The 24426-nt window shown below is 38.0% G+C and overlaps 1 protein-coding gene across 3 annotated transcripts in view; it reads left to right on the top strand.

The window, feature by feature from the left end:
- Positions 1 to 23845, top strand: part of LOC124544831 (probable ribosome production factor 1) — a 53609-nt gene extending 29764 nt beyond the window's left edge. For all 3 annotated transcript variants that reach the window (XM_047123528.1, XM_047123529.1, XM_047123530.1), the window contains exons 4-5: positions 21432 to 21656; positions 23286 to 23845. In XM_047123528.1, the coding sequence (XP_046979484.1) occupies positions 21432 to 21656; positions 23286 to 23606 (546 nt within the window). In that variant the 3' untranslated portion in view covers positions 23607 to 23845. The remainder of the gene's footprint in view (positions 1 to 21431; positions 21657 to 23285) is intronic.
- Positions 23846 to 24426: the final 581 nt, after the last annotated feature.

The following is a 24426-nucleotide window of genomic DNA, read 5'->3' as shown; positions in this document are numbered from 1 at the left end:
ATATACAGCAACTCATATATTTACAATACGTCATACAAATGCTCTTACACAACATAGCCAGCTGTATATTACTGAGTGGTTTACAGCATCCAACAGTGCTTGAAAATGACATGATGTTGAAACTGCAATCACAATAAATAATGCTTTAACAACCAAAAGTGCAAACGATCCAGTTATCGTCAAACTAGTATAATCATTTGCATTTTTTTCTTGTAACCATTCAGTTGACGAAGCTTCAGTTACCATTACAGAAATAGGTAGGTGGCATCAGTTTTTCTTTCTTTAATTGTGTTCATTGTATAATATGTCTGAGTTCAACACCATTATTGACATTGTGTTGAATGCTGCCTTCTTTCAGTAGTGGAGAATTCTCCTCTCCTGCAAATTGGTGTACATCATCATGTCAGATATGTATACTCCACCCATGTACTGGTTGTATTGGTGTATTATTTCTGGCTTCATTCCTATTTTTTTATGTTGGACTTGGTAATCACCAACACCAGCTTCAGTAGTCAATAAAAAGACAGGAGCTGGCTGCCGCTTTTACTCTCGGTATGCAAAAGCTAGTTCCGAACCTGACCTACAATTCATCTTTTTCTTAGCTCTAAATTTCCTTTTATATTGGCCTGGTAAAAATTTTGTGTTTTTCCTTACAGTGCCAGTAATGTAGGCACCTAATTTGAAAAGGCTGTTTACAAGTCATACTGACTAAAAGTATTATCTATGATAACCTTTGTGCAGACAATTATGTAAACACCATAACTTATTTAGATTAGATTAGATTTACTTTCATTCCAATTGATCCGTAGTGAGGAGGTCCTCCAGGATGTGGAATATGTCAGAAAAACAACAATACACGACAAATATTTACAACTACAACAAGTAAGCTAATGCACCATTCCACAGGTCCCAAGTGGAATGATCGTCATTTTTTAATGAACGCTAAGAGTCATTTTACAAATACTAATGCACTGAATTTAAAATAAAAAAGTTTTTTATTTATTTGTAAGGTAATAAACATGTAATACAACTACTGTAATACTTATTTACAATGAACACATTACTGCACTGAAATGGTGCAGAAGTTAGATTATACTTACACACACACACACACACACACACACATTTTCATGGAACACATTATTGCACTGAAATTGTGCAGAAGTTATGTTGTACTTATATACAAATCAGTTGGTTTTACTAAGAAATTCATCAATGGAGTAGAAGGAATTGGCCACCAATAAATCCTTTAGGCTTCTCTTAAACTGAATTTCATTGGTTGTTAAGCTTTTTATGGCTGCTGGCGAGTTATTGAAAATGTGTGTTCCTGAATAATGCACATCTTTTTGTACAAGACTAAGTGACTTTAAATCCTTGTGAAGATTATTCTTATTTCTAGTATTGATTCCATGAATTGAGCTGTTGGTTTGAAAAAGTTATATATTTTTAATGACAAATTTCATTAAGGAATATTGGGAAGCAGTAGTTAGTATCCCTGGTTCCCTAAACAGGCTTCTGCAGGATGTTCTTGAGTTCACACTACATATAACTCTTACTGCACGTTTTTGTGCCTGGAAAACTTTAGCTTGGCTTGATGAATTACCCCAAAAAATAATCCCATATGACATTATGGAATGAAAGTAAGCATAATATGCCAGCTTTTTCATTTTTATATCCCCCATGTCTGACAAAATTCGCATTGCAAACAGAGATTTGTTAAGACGCTTCAGCAGTTCTGTGGTGTGCTCCTCCCAGTTGAATTTATTATCAAGCTGTAATCCCAAGAATTTAACACTGTCCACTTCTTCTATCTTCTTGTCATCACATGTTAGACATATACTCTTGGGACACCCCTTACAAGTTCTGAACTGCATGTAGTGTGTTTTTTCAATGTTTAGTGACAAAGAATTGGCTAGGAACCAGTGATTAATGTCCACAAATATTTTATTAGCTGACCTTTCTAAGACTACATTTGATTTGCTATTTATTGCAATGTTTGTATCATCGGCAAACAAAATGAACTTGGCTTCTGGTAATGTTACTGATGAAAGGTTATTGATATACACAAGAAAAAGTAAGGGGCCTAAAATGGAACCTTGTGGGACCCCACATGTAATTAGTTCCCAGTTGGATGATGCCTGATAGTGTGATACATGTCTCTTTCCTAATAACACCCTTTGTTTCCTGCCAGAGATATAAGATTTGAACCATTTTGCAGCATTTCCTGTTACACTATAATATTCTAATTTACTTAAAAGGATATTGTGATTTACACAGTCAAATGCCTTTGACAGATCACAAAATATACCAATTGCCTGCAGTTTTTTGTCTAATGAATTAAGCACATTTTCACTGTAAGTGTAGAGCCTTCTCAATATCAGAACCTTTTAGAAATCCAAACTGTGACTTTGACAGTATGTTATTTGAGATAAGATGGTTATAAAGACGACTGTACATTTCTTTTTCGAAAATTTTTGAGAATGCTGGCAACAGTGAAATTGGACGGAAATTTGATGCTATTTCTTTATCTCCCTTCTTAAACAGTGGCTTAACTTCAGCATATTTCAGCCACTCAGGAAATATTCCACTGATAAACGACTGGTTACACAGATAGCTTAATATGTTACTTAGCTCAGAATCACATCCTTTAATTAACTTTGTTGATATTTCATCATACCCACTGAACAACACAGTATCCTAAGACACATCTTGCGATTTCATTCTTATGTTCTTGGTTCTTGGCATCTTTGTAAGTACAAAACACAACACAAGAGTGTGTTATGAAGTCATTAGCACCATCTAACAGCGAATTTATAGGGTAGTTGAAACTAAACGAAGTATTGACGAATTTGTGCACTGGGAGTGTGTGGGTGTGAGATAGTTAACTTGACATTCGAAGGGTTAATGTACACAATGTGCTTTGGGCTCTGCAGCCACCTGCCCCAGGGCTAAAGCAACTGGGAGCTAACCTTCTCATGTCGTTTTGTGTGTTTGTTAAACACGGAGCAGAGCACACACTTCGGCACTGCAACAGGGTCATTCACTGCTATAGATCACTTGGTATTCTCTTCGGAAAGGACATCTGTCCTTTGGTGGAACAACAAATGCCAGTCTGTATTCAAGAACAGGTGGGAAGCTCTATGTAGATTCAGTGCCGGCCAAGTGCAGGGAGTCGTACAGCATTTTGAGTAGTCAGGGCAAAATGGTGTCAGACTATTAGAAACAGTAAAAAGAGGTTGTGGCAACAGTGTCTGCCCACCATAAACTGTCCCAGTAACTATTCAGCCATAGGGGAGACTATAAGGAGGATTTCTGGGAAAAAAGGGAGACCACAGTGACTGCTGTAATGAAGCATGGTAGTCTCAATCAACAAGCAAGACATTGCCCAGACGATGACAGCCTGTTTTGCCACATTTACCACCACTGACAGTCAGGATTCAGCTTTCTGATACCTACAAGATGTGTACTGAAAGTGGCAGTTGGTACCAGTTCCAGGACTGATTAATGCAACAGCTCCTTCTCCCTGTGGGAGCTGGATTCTGCATTATTTGTAGCTCATGAAACATCACCTACTGAAGATAGGGTCCATTATAGTATGTAAAAAGACGAGGGCTAGTAGAAATCCTTGGGTAACAGAAGAAATATTGAATTTAATTGATGAAAGGAGAAAATATAAAAATGCAGTAAATGAAGCAGGCAAAAAGGAATACAAACGTCTCAAAAATGAGACCGAAAGGAAGTGCAAAATGGCTAAGCAGGGATGGCTAGAGGACAAATGTAACGATGTAGAGGCTTATCTCACTAGGGGTAAGATAGATACTGCCTACAGGAAAATTAAAGAGACCTTTGGAGAAAAGAGAACCACTTGTATGAATATCAAGAGCTCAGATAAAAACCCAGTTCTAAGCAAAGGAGGGACAGCAGAAAGGTGGAAGGAGTATATAGAGGGTCTATACAAGGGCGACGTACTTGAGGACAATGTCCTGGAAATAGAAGAGAATGTAGATGAAGACGAAATGGGAGATAGGATACTGCGTGAAGAGTTTGACAGAGCACTGAAAGACCTGAGTCGAAACAAGGCCCCAGGAGTAGACAACATTCCATTAGAACTACTAACGGCCTTGGGAGAGCCAGTCCTGACAAAACTCTACCATCTGGTGAGCAAGATGTATGAGACAGGTGAAATACCCTCAGACTTCAAGAAGAATATAATAATTCCAATCCCAAAGAAAGCAGGTGTTGACAGACGTGAAAATTACCGAACTATCAGTTTAATAAGTAACAGTCGCAAAATACTAACGCGAATTCTTTACAGATGAATGGAAAAACTGATAAAAGCCGACCTCGAGGAAGATCAGTTTGGATTCCGTAGAAATGTTGGAACACGTGAGGCAATACTGACCTTACGACTTATCTTAGAATAAAGATTAAGGAAAGGCAAACCTACATTTCTAGCATTTGTAGACATAGAGAAAGCTTTTTACAATGCTGACTGGAGTACTCTCTTTCAAATTCTAAAGGTGGCAGGGGTAAAATACAGGGAACGAAAGGCTATTTACAATTTGTATAGAAACCAGATGGCAGTTATAAGAGTCGAGGGGTATGAAAGGGAAGCAGTGGTTGGGAAGGGAGTGAGACGGGGTTGTAGCCTCTCCCCAATGTTATTCAATCTGTATATTGAGCAAGCAGTGAAGGAAACAAAAGAAAAGTTCGGAGTAGGTATTGAAATCCATAGAGAAGAAATAAAAACTTTGAGGTTCGCCGATGACATTGTAATTCTGTCAGAGACAGCAAAGGACTTGGGAGAGCAGTTGAACGGAATGGACAATGTCTTGAAAGGAGGATATAAGATGAACATCAACAAAAGCAAAACGAGGATAATGGAATGTAGTCGAATTAAGTCGGGTGATGCTGAGGGAATTAGATTAGGAAATGAGATACGTAAAGGAGTTTTGCTATTTAGGGAGCAAAATAACTGATGATGGTCGAAGTAGAGAGGATATAAAATGTAGACTGGCAATATCAAGGAAATTTGTTAACATAGAGTATAGATTTAAGTCTCAGAAAGTCGTTTCTGAAAGTATTTGTATGGAGTGTAGCCATGTATGGAAGTGAAACATGGACGATAAATAGTTTGGACAAGAAGAGAATAGAAGCTTTCGAAATGTGGTGCTACAGAAGAATGCTGAAGATTAGATGGGTAGATCACATCACTAATGAGGAGGTATTGAATAGAATTGGGGAGGAGTTTGTGGCACAACTTGACAAGAAGAAGGGATCGGTTGGTAGGCCATGTTCTGAGGCATCAAGGGATCACAAATTTAGCATTTTAGGGCAGCGTGGAGGGTAAAAATCGTAGAGGGAGACCAAGAGATGAATACACTAAGCAGATTCAGAAGGATGTAGGCTGCAGTAGGTACTGGGAGATGAAGAAGCTTGCACAGGATAGAGTAGCATGGAGAGCAGCATCAAACCAGTCTCAGGACTGAAGACCACAACAACAACATAGTATGTGACAACATGTCACAGGGCAGAGCAAAGAAACCCTCAACATTTTTAACCTTATTTGGATGTCGGGACCCTTTTATGACATATGGTGAGAGCAGTTTTAATTCCACTTTTAAAACTATGGAAGGACCACACATACTGGCGTAGTTTTTGTAATGTTGCCCTCATTGTATGGAAAAGACCTTGGACCAGATGGTCAAACACTGCTTTGTCTGGACCTTAAAAATCAGGTAGCTCTCTAGTTGTTTACAATGTGGGGTCAAGAGATATCACTACGCCTGCCGATCCAGGAAGTGGCTATATAGCAAGTGTACCTGCACTGTTTTTAGGTACTGGATACAGCTTTTGGAATCCAGGAGGCCTAAGACAGCTCAATGAATGCAGTTTTTGATGAGGTCTTCCCATCTGTATAAGTTTTTTCCTCTCACTGAGCTATTTTAGATAAATAAGTTAGTGACATCCTGTCTGATTTCTTTGATCAGGAGAACATATGCGGACTGAAGCAGTGAATGAAAATTTGTACCATGGCCGGCATTTGAACCCAGGTCTGTGGTTAATAGGCATATGTGTTGATCTCTACACCATGCTGGCACAATGGGTTTGCACAACTGCACAGAATGCCCTAGCACGTCTCCCACCTCAGTCCAAATTCCAGTCATGCCTCAGCTCACTTTGTGTAGCCCCTAAACTCGAATAGTGTCTCTGTCCTTTGTTCCTCCTTGTGTCTTGCAACAACTACTTGCCACTTGCAACTAACTATTCGATGGTGGGAGTAATGTAAGGAGAACAGGGGTCTTAATTTCTCCATCAAGAAGTCTTTGATGTGCTCTTCTTACCCAGTTAGGTTAAATTTTAGACTTGACTGAGTTACAGGTGAGGGCAGTTATTAATTTTAAAGACTCGGTGGAATATTTGGGCTTCACTTTGGACTTTGAACTTAAATGGTTGCCACACCTTAGGGATCTGAAAAGACAGCCCCTAAAAGCAGTCAGTATTTTAAAACACTATTCAGGGGTGGAAGGATCGAACTTGTCTGGTCCAGTATTACGGGGCCTTCATGTGATCTCATCTTGATGATGGGTACATGATGTACAGATCTGCATGACTATCTTATTTGAAATTATTGGACATAGTGCGTGATAAAAGAATTCAGCTTGCCATTGGGACTTTTAGTACCAGTACCATACTGTGCCTTGGTGCTCAGGCTAGTGAGTCGCCACCCCACACATGGTGAGGACTTCTCAGAGTGCGACAGACCTATAAAACACAATGTTATACACAGTGGCATACCACACTGTTGCCTGGCCATCAGGCTTTTTCATAATCAATGAGTGATAAGAGGCCTCATGGGATTCACACAAAGGATTGCCTTTCGGGGATGGGTGCAGCTGGTTTTAATGTTTTATGCCCAGGTTCTAGAGAGGCACAAATTATCTTAGACTTATACATTAAAAGAAAGACTGCACTTCAGGTTTTATGCTTGAATCTCTGTTTTTTAACATTTTGAATTGGCATCATGTAAAGTTCTGTACGTTGATGGCTCCAAACAAGGGGACTTACTTGGCTGTTCAGTAATGTTCCCTGAGCTTGGCTTCAGGATCTGCCTTCCTTGTGAATGCAATATATTTACTGCAGAGCTCCATGCGATCCTGAAGACACCAGAGCAGATGAGGCATTTTCAGGGCATTGGATTTTCCACTTATCTGATTCCCTTAGTGCACTACAGTTGTTGCAGCACATGTACCCTCAAGGGAAAGTTGCCTTGTTAATACACAACCAGCTGTATGTCTTACAGCAGCAGGTGAAGCAGGTGTCATTGCACTGGGTACTTGGGCACGTGAGAATTTGAGGAAATGAAAAAGCAGACAATGCCACCAAGGAGGCCTGCAGGAAACATGATGTTAAACAGTGTGTCCTTCTCTGCACGCTGTTGTTTCGCTGTGAGTTGGAAATCCGTGCAATTGTGGGAAGAAGAGTGGTTGCTAGTGAAGGACTGCAGGTGGTGAAGCCAATTATGTGGCTGTGTTGTTTCTCATGACAATCACTCTCATGGGATGAAGTGGCCCTGACCCGCTTGTGAATTGGGCACTGTCCCTTAAAGCATGGCTTACTCCTCCAGTGAGGGGACTCCGTAGTTTGGGGTGTCTGTGGTGTGCTAACCACTGTACGCCGAATTTTAACAGAGTGCATTTTCTGTTTTATTCCAGTAATCATCCAGCCCTAGCTATCTGTGATTTATTTTAATTCTTTCCACTGATTTTTCCCTTTTGTTTGAAAGGTCTAGATCTGACAGTATGATTTTTGGGCATGTGCATGAGTTTGTAGGGTATTCTTTGTTTTTCTATGTGATTTGTGATGTGCTAATTTTATGATTTGACATTGTCTTGAGAATCAGTGTGTAGACTGGACAGAGTGAATAGCACAATTCTGCTTACATAAGAGTCAATCACCAACTTATTAAATATCTGCATTCCTACAAACTTTTAACAATGAAACTCACTGTTTGAAAAGGGTAAAAAGGCACTGATAGAGGTGCCAAAAGTGCCTGGATACGTGAAAATTATTACTGGGACAGTAGACAGTGCTCAGTCAATCAAGGCTACATAAGTAAACAGAGGACAGGGAATAAAGGAATAAAATGTGTAATTGAGAAGATGTACATTAGAGACATGCTATCGATGGCACATGGCGGTGGCAGGTTAATTTAACAGCGGTGTGGATGCATCAGTGGACTGAGTGTGATTGTAATTTCAAGTTGGCATTGTAATTCCATTTGATCTGATCATCATAACTAGTGAGCATCAAGATCATTACCTTTTTCTCTAACTAACTGACAGTCTTTTGTCAAACCTTATGGTGCCTGCAGCACATAGTTAAACTGCCTCAACATAGCTTTTAAAAGGTAGGAATATGTGGTACCTGGAAACTGATTGAACCAGCCCGGAAAATGTATCTTGATAGGAGTAAACTCATATTCCAGCGAGGCAGAGCTCTTGCCATGGGGGTTATTTAACAATTTGGGTTTCAAAGAATAAGGCTGCTCAGAGGGGAGTATCTTTCATAGCCAACCTAATTATGCTGATGTTCACACTTTTGGGCAGGTTGCTTAGGCCGGTATTACACTATCATATTTCTTTGACAAAGATATGATCAAATATTCATCAAATTTGTTTGAGAAAGATATTTGACATGGTGCTACAAAGGGGTATTACACAGTCACCATATTTTTGTCAAAGTTCAAGATGGCTGACAACAACAACTTGTTATTATGCTCAGTTGTTGCGTGTACCACAATTGCACTGTGTGCGCATTTGGAAGGGAAACAGGGGGAAAAAAAGAAACATGTGGGTGAAGCCGTGGGTTTTATGGCAAGATGATAAAAGCATTCAACAAAATTTGTTATGTGAGCTTCTAGTAGAGGACGTCAAGTTGTACATAAATTACTTAAAAATGGATGACATTTCAGTATTTGCTCAGTGCAGTCTCTCGTCATATCACAAAGCACAATACTCACTTAAGAACTGCTATATCTGCAGAAGACAGGCTCACAGTAACACACTGATTTCTTGCTACAGGAGAGTTTTACTCTAGCTTACAACAGTACAGCACTCAAATACTACAGTGCACATTAACTAAAATAATAAATAATAGTCAGAAAAGTGTGAAGCAATTTATAAAGCAGTAAGGACCAATATCTGAAAGTAAATAAAAGCTCAGTACACTTTATGTGCAATAAGAACTATTTTTATTGTAGATCAAAGTAATAATTACATTTTGTGTCTCACAACTACAAAATTAATGGAAATGTATGAAGCTGATGAGGTGCTTTACATTGTGAGGCATTCTGAGTACAAAAATAGATTAAGAAGACTGGATGTAAAAGCTACTCTCATGAGAAAGTGAAAGTTCATGATATGAACTTTTGCTTTCTCGTGAGAGTACTGTGAGCGGGGCCCTTAATTTTCTTTTTTACGTCGTCAGCAGTGCACCTGGGCCATATCTCATGGCTCTCTCCAGTCTTCTTAATAAATTTTTGTTCTCAGGGTGCCTCACGTTGTAAAGCGCCTCATCAGCTTCATACATTTCTATTAATTTTATAGTTGACAGCACACACAAATTAAACTTCGCAGCCATCTTTACAAACACACTACTGGTGACAGAACACTGCAACGAAGCTAGCACTCCAAGTGGTAACATTTCACATTGCAGTGAACAGAAGACAAGCTACTTTTATGGTCATATCTACAGCGAGGCCCTAGATTTGATAATATTTATTTGATGACAGGCGAGATTTGACAAAGTTCCCTATTACACCATCAAATTTCTTTGACATAAATATTTCGCATATCAATTTTGACAAAGAAATATGATAGTGTAATACCAGCCTTAGTTGTGAAGGGTTACCAAACACTGACTTCTAACAGCCAGAACTGCTTCTCTGGCACTTCTCTGGTATATTCATGTGCAAAGGACCTTTCAAACTTCGCATGAAGGGCTCTCTTACAATTGAAAATGCGATGTTGATTAAAAATTATCAACTTCTGGCTTAACGGCAATTATGACCGACCAAACTTACAGAAAATATCTCATTGGAGAGGATCATTAGTGCCTCTTTGGTATCTCTTGTCTGCCCTTGCAATGCGCACAAAACCTCCAGTAAAAGCATTCTCAAAATTAATTCATATCATTTCTAGCTGTAAGGGCTTTTTAATTTCTAATTAATCTAATTTTGCTGTGACGATGATAATTTATCAGCCCTGGTGAGTGAGAGATCACATGTGTGCCCACCCATGGGGGCAATGGCTTCAGTAGGAAGTGCCATACTATCAGATCTGCTTGAGTATACTTTACACACCAGCTCAAAACTTGCTGCTGGGCCACTTCCATTCCTTACAATTTTATAGAGAAATTAAATTGGAAGAATTTCTCAGTGTGGCTTGCACTGCAGTGTTAGTTAATGAAACGAGTGCCTATGAAGAGTGGATATTCAAGTTAAAGGCCTGACCAGACATGCAGTTTTAACTTGTCACAAAACGTAGTCCAGTCATCAGTTATGCTGAATTTCTGCATAGTTTCATATTGCAGAAATAATGAGAAGTTCATAAGACCTGAACCACCCATGAATGCTTGCTTAAGACACAGAAACATCTGGATCACTTTAGGGAAAAAAAGAAAAAAAATCATATGCTCAGAAGCAATTCCTCCCTAGGGTTTCTAAAATCATAAATATTTTAGAAATTATAATGCAGTGCTAAGGGAAAATAAAAGGTGCCAAAATGCTGGAACAGTTAGCTTGATAAGAAATTCATAAAATGAAAGCTGTTTGGAATATAAAAAAGAACAGTAAAAATATTCAGTTACATGAAAATTCACAACTTGCCAGCAGCCCAATAGGTTTAGCTAATGTGTGTAACAGTTGTCTTGTAACTGTGGCTTAAAATGTAACAGCCCATTTTTCATATGCTTTTGAAGCTAATTTGGATCTCTTGATTAACTGTTAAGTCATTGGGTGGGAACCATATATGTAATTTCACCTTTCGAGCTGTGTAGTGTGATTCTCAACAACTTCATGGCAAAGTGTTGGCTAATATTATGTCCATCCAGTGGTAGGAACATATATCATAGATTCATTTGATTGCAGTTACAACTTTTCATTTATAAACGATTGTTTAACAAAAGAAGTACCAAATATACCATATTTTATAATGCTCGAAACCTGTAACAATTCCGATTATCATGCTGTCAACTTGCTATGCTATTGTTTTACATAATGGCATCTAATTATTTTGTAATTACTATAATTCACAATAAGAAACTGGTTGACAATGTAAACAAAGTGTTTATTTAGGCTACTGGATTATATATTGAAATTCTGTCTACACTAAAAAATAATGTACTCATATTTGGAGGAGGAAGCATGGTAGGAATACTTGGGATGATATAGTTTCAGTTCAGTTAACAAAAATGTAATCAGCATTGTTTATTTGCATAATTTCATGTATCTTTCCATGAAAATGACAGATATGTTTGTGACTTTGTATACTATTCCGTGTATTTCAGTTGTAACCACAGACTGACAACATTTTCTATAATTTTGAACAACTTCTGTGGTTGTAATTAACAAAATTACTATATGCAACAATGTTCAAATTATTTTCTAGATTTTATAAGAGCTGCGAGAAATCGCGCAGCAGAGCCAATACAATACCTGAAATTTTGACTTTTCACATTATTAGAGAATCACAGAGTTCTCTGGCCCATCATCACTTAAGAAATTTGCAGGAAGAATCAACTGCAACAGAACAACAAAAAGGAGTTAAGTTCTTGCCAACCTTTGGTGTTTTTTATCAAAATTACTCCTGTTCAACTTCAAGATATTACTTTTATTTGACAGTTATCATCCCCAGCAAGGTGGTTACACTGCAGGCTGAAATGCTCGTTGAGCAGACTATCGCTTATAAAAATTACACACATCTGAGGACAAAAATGAAATGACTACATAACACACAATTTCTCATGACAATAGATGTACAGTAAGCACAGCATGAAATTAAACTACTAGAAACTAAATACGCCACAAGAATAGATTATATACAATATATGGTTATAAAAAATGTGCAGGCATAAACTGTGAAATCTTATAAACTTGTCCTTCTCTACTGGAATATTTCAGCTGCTTAAAATTTGTAATAGTGAAACTATCTCATAAAAAAGGAAGCTGGAAGGTAGTGGTAAATTATGAGTTTTGTTGTTGTCACTCTTTCCAAACCACTTGAAAACATTTTTATAAAAGACTGTCAGATTTCTTACATAAGCACAACTTATTAGTAGAATCCCAATGTGGATTTAGAAGGACTCATTGAACTCAAGCAACTGTTTTTCCTTTTCCTCATGAAGCACTGCAGGCATTAGATTGGATCATGTTTTGAGCATATTTCTGGATGTTCCAAAGGCTATTGAAACATTCAGCCATGATAAGCTACTTAGGAGATAGGAAGTGTAGGTATAAGGTGAGCAGCACATGACGATTAAATCCTAGCCCCATCAAAGTAAATGGTGCAAGAGATGACACTTGAAGAAAATGTGGCAGTTAAACTCATCAATCAGCTCTATTAGCAATAGAACGCAATGTGTCCCCCCGGTCCATATTGGCTCCTATCCTGTTTTTAATATATGTAAATGATTTCGAATAACATGTCAGCACCAGTTGCACTTTTTATTTTAAAAACCATGACTGATATGCCATTGTGTGTCCTTTCAGGATACCTGACATACAGTGTAGCTGATGAATAATGGCCTTAGTGGTTGAGACTGGTCACTGTCTGTAAAATAATAAGAAAAGTGCTACTAACACTGGCATTTGATTCAAAATCAATACTAATGTTGTGAAACCTGTGTCAATATGCTCCACATGCTGGACAAGAAATTAACATGTAAATTGCAGATTACTGTAATCTTATTAACAGTATATATGAAAGAAATATTGGAAGAAAACATCAAAACAGTAACGGAGAGAGTATTTTGAGGCAAATGATTTATTTATAAACTTGGAAAAAAACTGTTGCACTGGACATATTCACCACACAATACGACATGAGCTAATTCCTACATTGTACTGAACAAACAGTCAATCTTCAAAACAGATTGTAAAAATTTCTAGGTATATACATACAACAGAAAGTGTTAATTAGGAAAATACTAAAAGTAATTCAAAGAATGTCATGCAGGCATCTATTTAGAGAAAGTAAAATTGTGTCATTTCCTTGTATGTACAAATTAAAAAAATTAATTATTATATAAGAGAAATTGAACAGTAGTGATCTTTGTACCTTCTGTAATGAATCCTTCATAGCTATTATAGAAGACAGACAAATTATGTGTATGTTTAGCATACAAATCCAGCACTATTCCAAAAAGGCGTAACTACTGTATAACATATTACCAAGCTACATACATAATTACAGATGAAATTAAATTCTAATCTTCAGTGTAATAAATGAGTGATTGTGTGGCATTGATAGCTGGGAGTCCTGACCTGGGAAATTTCGGTCACCCAGTTGCAAGTCTTTTACATTGAAACTACATTGGGCAACTTGCATATTGTTGATGATGAAATGGTGATGACAACACAACACCCAGACCTGAATGGAGTAAACCTCTGACGTAGCAGGGAATAGAACCTGGGCCCACTGCCTGGCAGTCAGACATGCTGACCAGTTTGCTAAAGAGGCAAACTCTTTAGTATAATATTGTACGATTGTGGAAGTGTATCTAGAAAACCAGAATTGTATTACCTTTTGATGCTGTATTTGTAAAATGTTCTCAATAGTCATGGGAAGAAGAGAAAATGTGGTATTATGTAATATTATTTTTAATTGAAAAAATTGTTTTTTAGTGCAACGAATGTTTGCACCACTTAAGAACTGGTTCAATGTCCTCCAAATACCAGATCTAGAGGCCCATAAAATAAATAAATAAATCCGGTTGTTTGATAATGTTCATGGTTGCCACAAGTTATGAAAATCAGGGAATTTCAAACATATAATGGAAATATCAGAGAAATTTGGAAAAAAATAAACCCACTGGAAAAATCTCGTTTTGTCTCAGTAGCATGAAATTGTTTGTTTACTGAGATGTCATGCTTCGTTGCTGCTGGGCTTAGCTGAGTACGTGTGATACTCTCTGACTCGTTCTTACTGCTTCTCCCCTTCCCTCCCCTCCCCTCAGCTTGCAGTCAGTGCTACCACCACTACTTGCTGTTAGCCCAGCAGCTGCTGATGAGAGGCAGGGCGACATCAGGAGGGGTTTGTTTAGATGTGATTCTCAGAGCTTGTTGACACAGCAGCCAGAGACTAAGGTCGTGTGTGCGTGAGCTGTGTCTAAGTGAATGTGTGTGCGCTCTCATTTTCTGACAAAGGCTATAGCCAAGAATTTAGTTGTGAGAGTGTGATTGTCTTTTTTATGTGCCTGTCTGTGGCTCATTGGTCGCCTTTACAGTGAGTTGCTACATATCCTCATTAGTCTTGATTCTCAGAGTATTTGCACATGTTATTTGTTGTGTGGGTGATCAACGCGGTCTCGTTTCATCAACATGGTGTTTGTGACACATGAATAGCTGTTCACACAAGTGGACTTCTGTGACGGGCCAAAACCGCAGGCCATTTCTGTGGGTATCTCTAACAGATCGGACCTGCCAATATGAAGCCCATAGTTTCCCACTAATGTGCGGGCCCTGCCTGTCAGATCTAGTCTCACTGATCTGACCACAGGCTGGGTCTGTCTGTCTGTGTGTGTGTGTGTGTGTGTGTGTGTGTGGCGTAATGTGGCGGATTTTCATGGTTTATCCATGGACCCAGGACTGTGGCGCTCCTCGGCAGGCCAGAGGCCACGGAATTGCAACTGTCTCACCACAAGTACATTGTACAGTGTGGCATTTTATTTATTCTAGAACATTTTGGCACTTCAAAAGAAGTTTATATATTAGAAAGTTTGGATGATAAGAAGAAGAAAATTGTGGCTGTTAGTGGCAGTTTGTACACTATTTATTCATGTATTTCTTGAAAGAAAAATCACACAGTACCTATAGAATAATAGACATAACACTGTGGGTAATAACCAACAATAACAGAACTTAGTAGACCCAGCATTTTATTTGCGGCCACCATCAGTGTTGGTTTACCCAACTCTTCCACATCTTATACATTTCTTTCAAGAGGCCTACTTTTTCTGAGATTATTTCTGAAAGCAGTGAAGGTATTTTAAATCTGTCTTGCGACTCCGGCAAAATGTGTGTTTTTTGTCACCAAATGTGTTTCTTTTTATTGAAATAAAATAACATCAGTGGTCTTAGACATATATACCATTTGGCTTGCTGTGTCCATCTAAAAGCAGTTCATTACACAAGATGTTGATGTTAGTACTTAAGATTTTTGTTCACATGTTTAGAAATACAAAAGTCCTTATATTATTTTTTGTCAACTTATGTCTTCACTTACCCTGGAGATCTCAAAAATTGTCAGAGAAAAGTGCTAAAACTTGTCTAAATCAGGGAAATGTTAGGGAATTTCACATGGGGAAACTTGTGGCAACCCTGACATTAGTCTTTCGTAAGCGTAGTTGGGGTGGATGAGAGTAGAGATACTGGTTCATTATTTGAGAGGAGGACAGTTAGGATTTACAGTACTGAGAGGAAAGTTCTGCCAATGATTACAGAAAAAAAACCTCAAGTATCTTCATGAAAGAAATTTTTCTCCTATCCGTTCTCCAATTCAATCCTCTGGGAACTTATGACTCAGTAGTCTGTGTCAGACCCAAAACAATGCTGCATTCAAGAGGAATCTGAATCTTTTCTTGTTATCATTGGCAGGGCTTTCCTCTCAGTAAATTTTTGCTATCTTTCTCTTGCCCAATGAATGATTATCTCTGCCCTCACTCAACTTAGATTTCCTCATTTCTACACATTCCCCTCCCTCCCTCTCTATCTTTGCATTCATTGCTTTCTTTCGTTATCGCTAATGCTAACTTTTCCCTTTTACTTCCTTGCCCTTGTCTGTACAAGTTAACTACTTCTCTATTGTTGTCTCTATTTGACAAATATATTTTATTTGAGAAGTGTCCTTCCCAAAGGACTGATATTATAGTATTAATTATTTTCATTATCTGTCATTGATTTTCTATGCAAATCAGAGTTAACATTGTATAGAATGTCAGTGAAAATGCTTGGGCAAGATTTGAGGAAGTGCCTGAAGCCCCTGATATTGTCAATCTTCCATCTTGCATTTTGCTGAAGAAATGGGGACGTCAACTAAATTACTATTTTTGCAGATAAAAATTATTTATTCTCTTTTTTTTTTTTTTTAAATTAATTCCAAACAGCCATATTGATTATATTCATGTTTTATTATGATTAGAAGCACCAATGACTAGTGCCTGATGATGATGCCGCCAGAACTTTGAAATCAATTGTAGTAAGTGAACTTCATCAAATATAGCTGTTTGGAATTAATTACAAAACAGAGAGACTAAATAGTTATTTTACACAACAACAATGTTGTCAGATTTATTAAATACAATCTATTTCAGTGGTGTTGAAACATGTTTCACTATTGAATGCAAATGACACATCACTGATACATTGAAAATAGAATTTTCCTCCTGAATCCTTGCAAGCATATCTTGTCATTTCTTACAAATTCTAATGATCATGTTCTAATGATTAACAACAAGAGATTATTATTAGTAGTAGAACTCTACTATTTGGACATGGGCTGCCTTTCCTCTATCTTGTATCAATCCTGACATGGAGTTTTGAGAGATTTCTCCATTCTTGAATTACTTTTACATGTTAACCATTCCTCACTTTTACAGTGTTTCTTTGGAAGAAAGATTTATTTCTTTTGCTTTCTTGGAGAAATAAAATTTTAACAATATAGTGTCAGCAATGGTTTTCACTTTCTAACTGCTACTGTAACAGTTCCTATTTCATTGGTTTCTTAGTAGACTATCATGTTACTGATACTTTTACTATACCCTTGTAGGTGTCAGCTTTTGTGAAAGGCAAAGTGTTGGGCTTACATCCGATCAAGCACACAATGTACTGCAAAAGTTAAACTTGGAAGTCCCTTTGCTTGACCTTAGTTCATTATCATATTTGTTGTGGCACCAGAAATAACACTATGGTGGAACTTTGATTTTTCATTCCCCGATCTTATGTTTTTTGCAATTCTACACCATAAATTCATAGTCCCTGTGAAAAACCCATAAGATCAATGTTGAAAATTCCATGATTTTATGTTTTTTTTCCTCGATTCTACATTCTTACATGATGTCTCTCTTGACTTCATCCCGTTTATTTCCTATTGACGTGACTGAATGTGTTAGATGTGGCACAAACGACAGTCGGTTTGCACTGTGAGTGGTGATGGAGTTAAGGGATATTTTAGGCCATTGCGGAGATGGGAGAGAGGAAACGCTGACATAATACATGATTGGCAATGCCAACAGAACTTGCAACATTTAGCTTCACCACATGATTATAATACAGCTACTCCTAGGTTGTGGCAGCAATTGAAAAACAGGACAGTCGAAACAAAGTGTTCTGGACCAAGCAAATATGTGATAAAGGTGCCCAGCTACCCACTTTCCTTGTATGACTTATAAATCAGTCTCGTCTTTTTTAATGTATTTCTGATGAATGGTATTTAGCAACAAGAGTGATGATCGGCCTTTTAAATTCAAACACTGACTCTCACTCCCTCAGAATCAAGTAAAAGACCATTTCCAGCTAGTGAGCTCTTATTGGCTGGTGACTTGTTATGTCACCCAACAGCCAGCGCAACCTCCACACCACTCTGACACACATAGTAAGTTTACAGATCTTAGCCAATGAAACATTCAAAATTCTTAAAGCACTAGGTTATGAACAAGCACAGAAGCTATAAACCAAAATCGGTGCAAGAATTTCTTCTCCTGCTAGGTAGCAGTTTTACCAACATGCATAACATCAACTGACATAACCAAATCGCAAGGACATAAACAAACAAAAATGGAATTTGAAAATTTTATCTCCTATAATAGGCCCATTAGGAAAAAAATGTGAGTTGCGACTGTTAATACTGTAGGGTATGTAGTTGAAAAGACTATCACTTTTGCAATGATGTACGAAGTAACTGAGGCATTTCCCTACTCACTATTTGCCACAAATTATACTGTAAAACACACAGTTTTGACGGTTCTGTCATTCTCCTCAATAACAGCAAAAATTTAAGAGTTCATATTGTGAAATAAAGTGTAAACTGTGAAATATGGTGGAAAAATGCTGGATTACATCATCTCTGATATTTGTAACATCTAGGGTGTTTGTTTTCCACTTGCGGTGTAACATGGTGACATCGCACTAATGCTGTGGCTTCTTGCATATAGAGCGATGAACCGCAAGCTTATTGGGTGGCTTGTTCTAAAGTACAGCTGATGTGATCAGTTTATAGCAAACCCTCCACTACAGTGCATTCATTTACTTGGAGGAGTTCTCCCTGGAGTCTTGACAGAATCTGGAATGTATCGTGCCTCCACCGACTGCAGGCAACGTAGGCTACTCCATTTGCTATGTGTGGCATGACAATTAAGAAAACGTTTTCAGTGAACATTTGTGTGATAACTTGTTTGTCTTTGTTGCAGTCCTCAATAGTTTTTAATGCATTGTGATGGCAGACAGATTGTTATAAATGTGATGGACTGCTGGAACAGAGAAACACTGAAATCACAGCAGGCTTGACTTTGTTATATTCATTGGTATAAGTAAGTACCACTTGTGAAGGAAAACTTGTGTGTTTACACTACAACAAGAGACAAGTTTGAAGTTTAAATGGTGTGTGTTGGCAATACTGCGCAGAATGCTCCATTTTGACTACTCAGTACATTGAACAAGTAAATGTTTTCAAGCAATACACTGGAGGTCACTGTGCTCTCATCACCAGTGTGTGCTGTAGTGCTGCCGGCTACACAAGGAAAACACACACCTCCCACGTGTTAAGCTGCATCCACACTGCCACTGAAAATGTGTTTCAGTTGGAAATATTGTTTCCTGCAGTGTTTCACATCTGTTTCCAACTTTGCTGCCACAGATACAAGAAACAACCAGTTCTCAGTGTATTTGCATCATCTGCAACATTGTTAGTTGTATTGTTTTTGTATTGTCTGCCATGTCATGTCCCGAGATGAGGGAGCTGTAATATGTGGTGCTGCATTTTTAATACTTGAAGGTTCATGAAAACAGAATTGAAAGGCATCTCCATCTTTCTTTCTTTCTTTACATTTTGTTTATCATGACTTTTGGCCTGCAGGCCATGCAGCCATTTTTCAGTGTTTCGGAGTTTTACAGGAGGTGGTTGTGTTTATCAAAGAATTTCGTAATTGGTTTTAAAACTATGGTAATATTTTGATGAGGGAGAGTTTGTATAGAAGTTGGTAATGGTTGATAACATCACATTAGTTACTGATTGAAATCAATTTGTTGGTTTGCATACACTCATTGTCATTGGTGAGGGAAAACATACTATAGAAGAACTGGTGGGGAAACTTGCTCATGTAGGAACTGAATACGGAAGACAGTTGTAATTTCCATAATTTCACTCAGATGTCATCTAATGATTCGGAATTTCTGGCAAATATGGTATCAACCTTTCTTAAAAATAGACAGAAATTTCAGCAAGCAGTTACAACTAGACATGCTGCTAATCTTAGTTTTTTGGCAACACGAGTTTCATTCCAGAGCCTTGAGTATTCATTTCGCATTTCAAAGCAAGATATGACAAATGACCTTATTTTCTTTTCTACACAGTCTTTGTCAGTATTCTACCAAATGTAGCAGCAGTTGTCCGCAGAGGGTCTTGTGTTTTGTTGCTTTTCTTGTACTGCTTGCTTCATGTATTCCACAAGCAGCCCTTAGCCTTGTACAATGACAACAACTCAATGGCTCGCAGTCTCGTTCACTGCATAACCCCCGTCCCCTGGAGAAACTTAACACAACAAGGGAAAATAAAAAACCTAACAACTCTTTATAACAGACTACACAGTGCGACATATAAATATACACTAGCACTGTGCAGCAGTGACATGCGGTAGCTCACCTGAAACATTGTTTCTTTTGATCTACACCAACACTGTTATGGACATATGTTATCATTCATGGAAACATGTTTCCACATCAAGTAACCTGAAACATGTTTCATAAATGTGTTTCAAGCTCAGTGTATATGCGGCTTTAGAGTCTGGTGCCTTTCACCGTTTTTGGTTTAATTCACCATGTTCATAAATTTTTGCTTTTTTGTAGGTGAGCACAAAGAAAAGATCTCTCAGAAATGCATGTTTTGACATATAATTTGTTGTTGTAGCATGTTGGAAAATAGCTGTTGCCTTATACCTAGACACCAATTTCAATTTTTTGATGAGTTTTTACTTGCTGTTACACACCTGTGGTTTTTCAAGAACTGATGAAATTCATTGCCATGAATTATTGTATAAACATTGTATTGTACATTTAATTTCCTTCGCTTATACATATTTCATTCAGTGTATTGGTGAACATTACAATTTTTAATTTTGTATGACAATTACATATGTTTTTGCTTGTATTTTCCATTAAATAGGGATTGTGCATAGCTTATAGCAACACATTTTTATTGTGACAATCACACACTTATCATTGTTATTTGTCTGTATGGCAGAAGCCTTTTGTGATTTTTCTAACGCAGTTGTTCCTGGATGAACCGTGTAATCTAATTCAGATTGAAAGCCCAAAAGTAAAAACAGCAATATATGAACCAGAAAAGAAACTTTGTGTTACTAGTGTATGATACTAGAAAAACTGGAATCTGGCTGCCAGAAATGTTAAAGAATGTGGAATTTGTTAGATCATGGAATTCCTTCTCCAACTGAGATAGTGCCCTGTCTCTAGTAGTTTTTGTGTTCACTGGACAGTAAACTCTACTCTTAGTTCCTTCAGTGTCCTTCTGTTGTACTCTCTCTCTCTCTCTCTCTCTCTCCCTGTTTCTTTCATTTTCCTGTATACTGACAAAAGATCAAATTCAGAGTGTCAGCTAGAAGAAATGTAAATGTAATGTTGTAATACACAAGTATGTGCAAATAATTCATGTGTTTTATCCTCAACATGTATGAAAAGAGGTTTCGAGCACCTACTGTATTTGATTATCTGCTACATGCTTTCTCAGTGTGGTTTGTATGATTGTATATTTTACTATTACTGTTGTTTGGGTTCTGCCTAACATTTTCCAACATTGTATTAATTTCTTTGATAGCTGTGCTGTACATTAAACAAGGTATTTAAATTGTTACCTGTTATGTACTAGAGCCAACAGGTGTATGTAGCTTGTCTCACATTAGAAGTTAATTTGCTTTCATAACAGATCACTCGATACCGTAATCGATCTGGTGTGAAGAAGATGGTTGAGAGTTGCAAACGAGAAGGCTTCTCAGATCTGGTAGTAATCAACGAGGATCAGCGGCAGCCAAATGGCCTACTGGTTGTTCACTTACCAGATGGCCCAACTGCAAATTTCAAGCTTAGCAATGTAAAGTTAACCACAGACCTCAAGCGCAACTATAAGGAAATATCACAGCATAAGCCAGAAGTAAGTCACACTTTGTAAAATTCTTACATTAATATTGACTAAAATAATCAATTTTTGCATGTATATGATAACTGGATGGATAAAAATATACTCCAAGCAGCAGTGGGAGAAAACACATTTAAAAGTTATAGAAATGTGCAAGCTTTCAGAGCCACTGGCTCTTTCTTCTTACAGAATAGTTGAAGGGGAAGGAGGAGGAATGAAGGAAAAGAACTGGTGAGATTTAGGAAAGGGGGAGGGATATTCAAAAGTCACCCAGAATCCTGGGTCAGGGGAGACGTACCAGATGGAATGAGAAGGAAAAACCGACTATTGGAGACTGCACCGAATGAGATTTGAAATACACTCAGATGAATATACATTTCCAAAACTGTTACACTCGTTTTTTCATGAGTTGCTTGGTGAGTAGATTTTTTATCTATCCAATTATATCACATTTGGTCACCATTGTGTTTAACACCCACATGCTACATTTATTTCTGTAAATATCAGTCGATGCACTTTCTGCTAACATATTAATATGAGAGAGAGAGAGAGAGAGAGAGAGAGAGAGAGAGAGAGAGAGAGAGAGAGAGAGAGAGAGAGTGGTGGGGGGGAGGGGGGGGAGGGAGGGAGGAGGGGTAAGGAGTGTGACAGGGGATACAAATCATCTCTCTCATCACTCTTAAGTCAGATGGGTAAATATGAAAGAAAAGTAGTTTCCATGAATTAGGGGATGAGGCACTAAAACTAGTAAAAGAGTTTTGCTATTTGAGCAGCAAAATAACTGATAGCTGAAGTAGAGAGAATATAAATGGAGACTGGTAACAACAAGATAAAGTATTTTCTGAAGAAGAGAAATTTGTAGCATTGAATATAAATTTAAGTGTTGGAAAGTCTTCTCTGAAGATATTTTATCTAAAGTGTAGCCTTGAATGGAAGTGAAGTGGGGACACTAAATAGAATTCAGACAACAAGAAAGTACAAGCTATTGAAATGTTGTACTGTTGGAAAATGCTAAAGATTAGATGGTAGATTGAATCACTATTGAGAGGTTAATGAACTGGTTTGGGGGAAAAAAGAAATTTATGGTACAACCTACTACAAGAAGGAATTGGTTGATAGGACACATCGTGAGGAATCAAGGAATCGTCAGTTTGGTAATGGAGGTAAGTGTGGGATTGGTAAGAATTGTTGTGGGAGACAAATGCTCAAATACAGTAAGGGGTTGAAACAGATGTAGGTTGCAGTTGCTTATGATAGACTAGTGTGGGGAGACACATTGGACCACGTTCAGACTTAATAAAACTACAACAAAGACACAAGAAAGAAATTGTGAACAGGAAAAAGAAATAATGTAAAGGTAAGGTAGAAGTGGGAGAAAAGTCAAAGAAAATAATAGATCAGTGAGGTTGACAGAGTATAATGAAAAATGGAAGACAGGAGTAGCAAGGTAAGCTCATAGATTGAGAAATATTTAAAGGGCAAGGTAAAAGTGCAAAGAGGTAGAGATGCATAGTTTGGACAAGAGTAGAATGCTCTACGTGTACTGATCAACTTGTATTTTTCTCTCATTAGCTTCCTTTCCTTTGCTTGCTGCTTTAACATTTACCTATCTCTGTGTTGACTGTATTGTGTGGTGACTTGCAGGTAATACTGAACAATTTCACCACTCGCCTGGGCCACACTGTTGCCAACATCCTGGGTGTGCTATTCAATCCAGACCCAGAATTCAAAGGCAGGCGTGTCGTCACTTTTCACAACCAGAGAGACTACATTTTCTTTCGGCACCACATGTACCAGTACAAGTCTGCCCAGAAGGTGTCCCTACGTGAGTTAGGTCCCCGTTTCACTCTACGACTACGGTGGTTGCAGCATGGCACCTTCGACACGAAGACTGGAGAGTTTGAGTGGGACAAGACTGGTCGCCGGCACACATTGGAGGCTTCAAGGAGGAAGTTTTACCTGTAATTGGGTGCCATCTTTTGTGCTGAAATGACAGTATGTGTGCGGAGGATACTGGCAATGTTCGCACAGCAGGATAGAAATTTACACTATCGGTGAAATAATGTAAACTGTTTATCACATATTATATGTAAAACAAGATTTCCTATGTGAAACCATTACAAAGAATTAGAGTTCAGGAGAATAAAAACTGAATGTATGGATATTAACCCTGATTCTCTGAAAATAAATGTTCAGTGACTGTTTCCTATGTTGTTATCTTAAAATTGAGAACACTTGTGCTTTTGAGAAAGCTGCTCCAGGTTTCAAAGCTGGACTTAACAGGTATAATTATCTCTTTTTGCTGCAGTTTTTGCCAGACTAAGAACTTAAGGTAAGCCTTTTTGTAGGTTAAAAATGATGTCACAAGTGCACTTAACATTGAAACTTTCTGCTAGATTACAACTGGGTGCCGGGCCAGGACTTGAATTGAAGGACATTTGCCTTCTGTGGGCAAGTGCTTTACCAACTGAGCTACCCAAGCATGACTCATTCTCGCAGCTTTTATTATGCCAGCAGCTCAGCACCTACTGTCCAAACTTTACAAAAAGTTCTCCCACAAATCTTGCAGAACAGCACTCCTGGAAGGAAGGATATTGTGGAGATGTGGCTTAGCCACGACCTGGGGTATAATTTCCAGGATGAATTTTCATTGTGTGCTGATCTAAAACTTTTTGGGAGGTTAAAACGGGTTACGAGTCATGCTCGGTAGCTCAGTTGATAGAGCACTTACCCGTGAAAGGGAAAGAGCCTTGGTTTGGCTTCCAATCTGGCACACAGTTTTAAT

The sequence above is a fragment of the Schistocerca americana genome, chromosome 8 (assembly GCF_021461395.2).
Source record: "Schistocerca americana isolate TAMUIC-IGC-003095 chromosome 8, iqSchAmer2.1, whole genome shotgun sequence".
Taxonomy (NCBI): Eukaryota; Metazoa; Arthropoda; class Insecta; order Orthoptera; family Acrididae; genus Schistocerca; species Schistocerca americana.
Note: the sequence above shows the minus strand (reverse complement) of the source record. Positions and strands in the feature narration are given on the sequence as shown.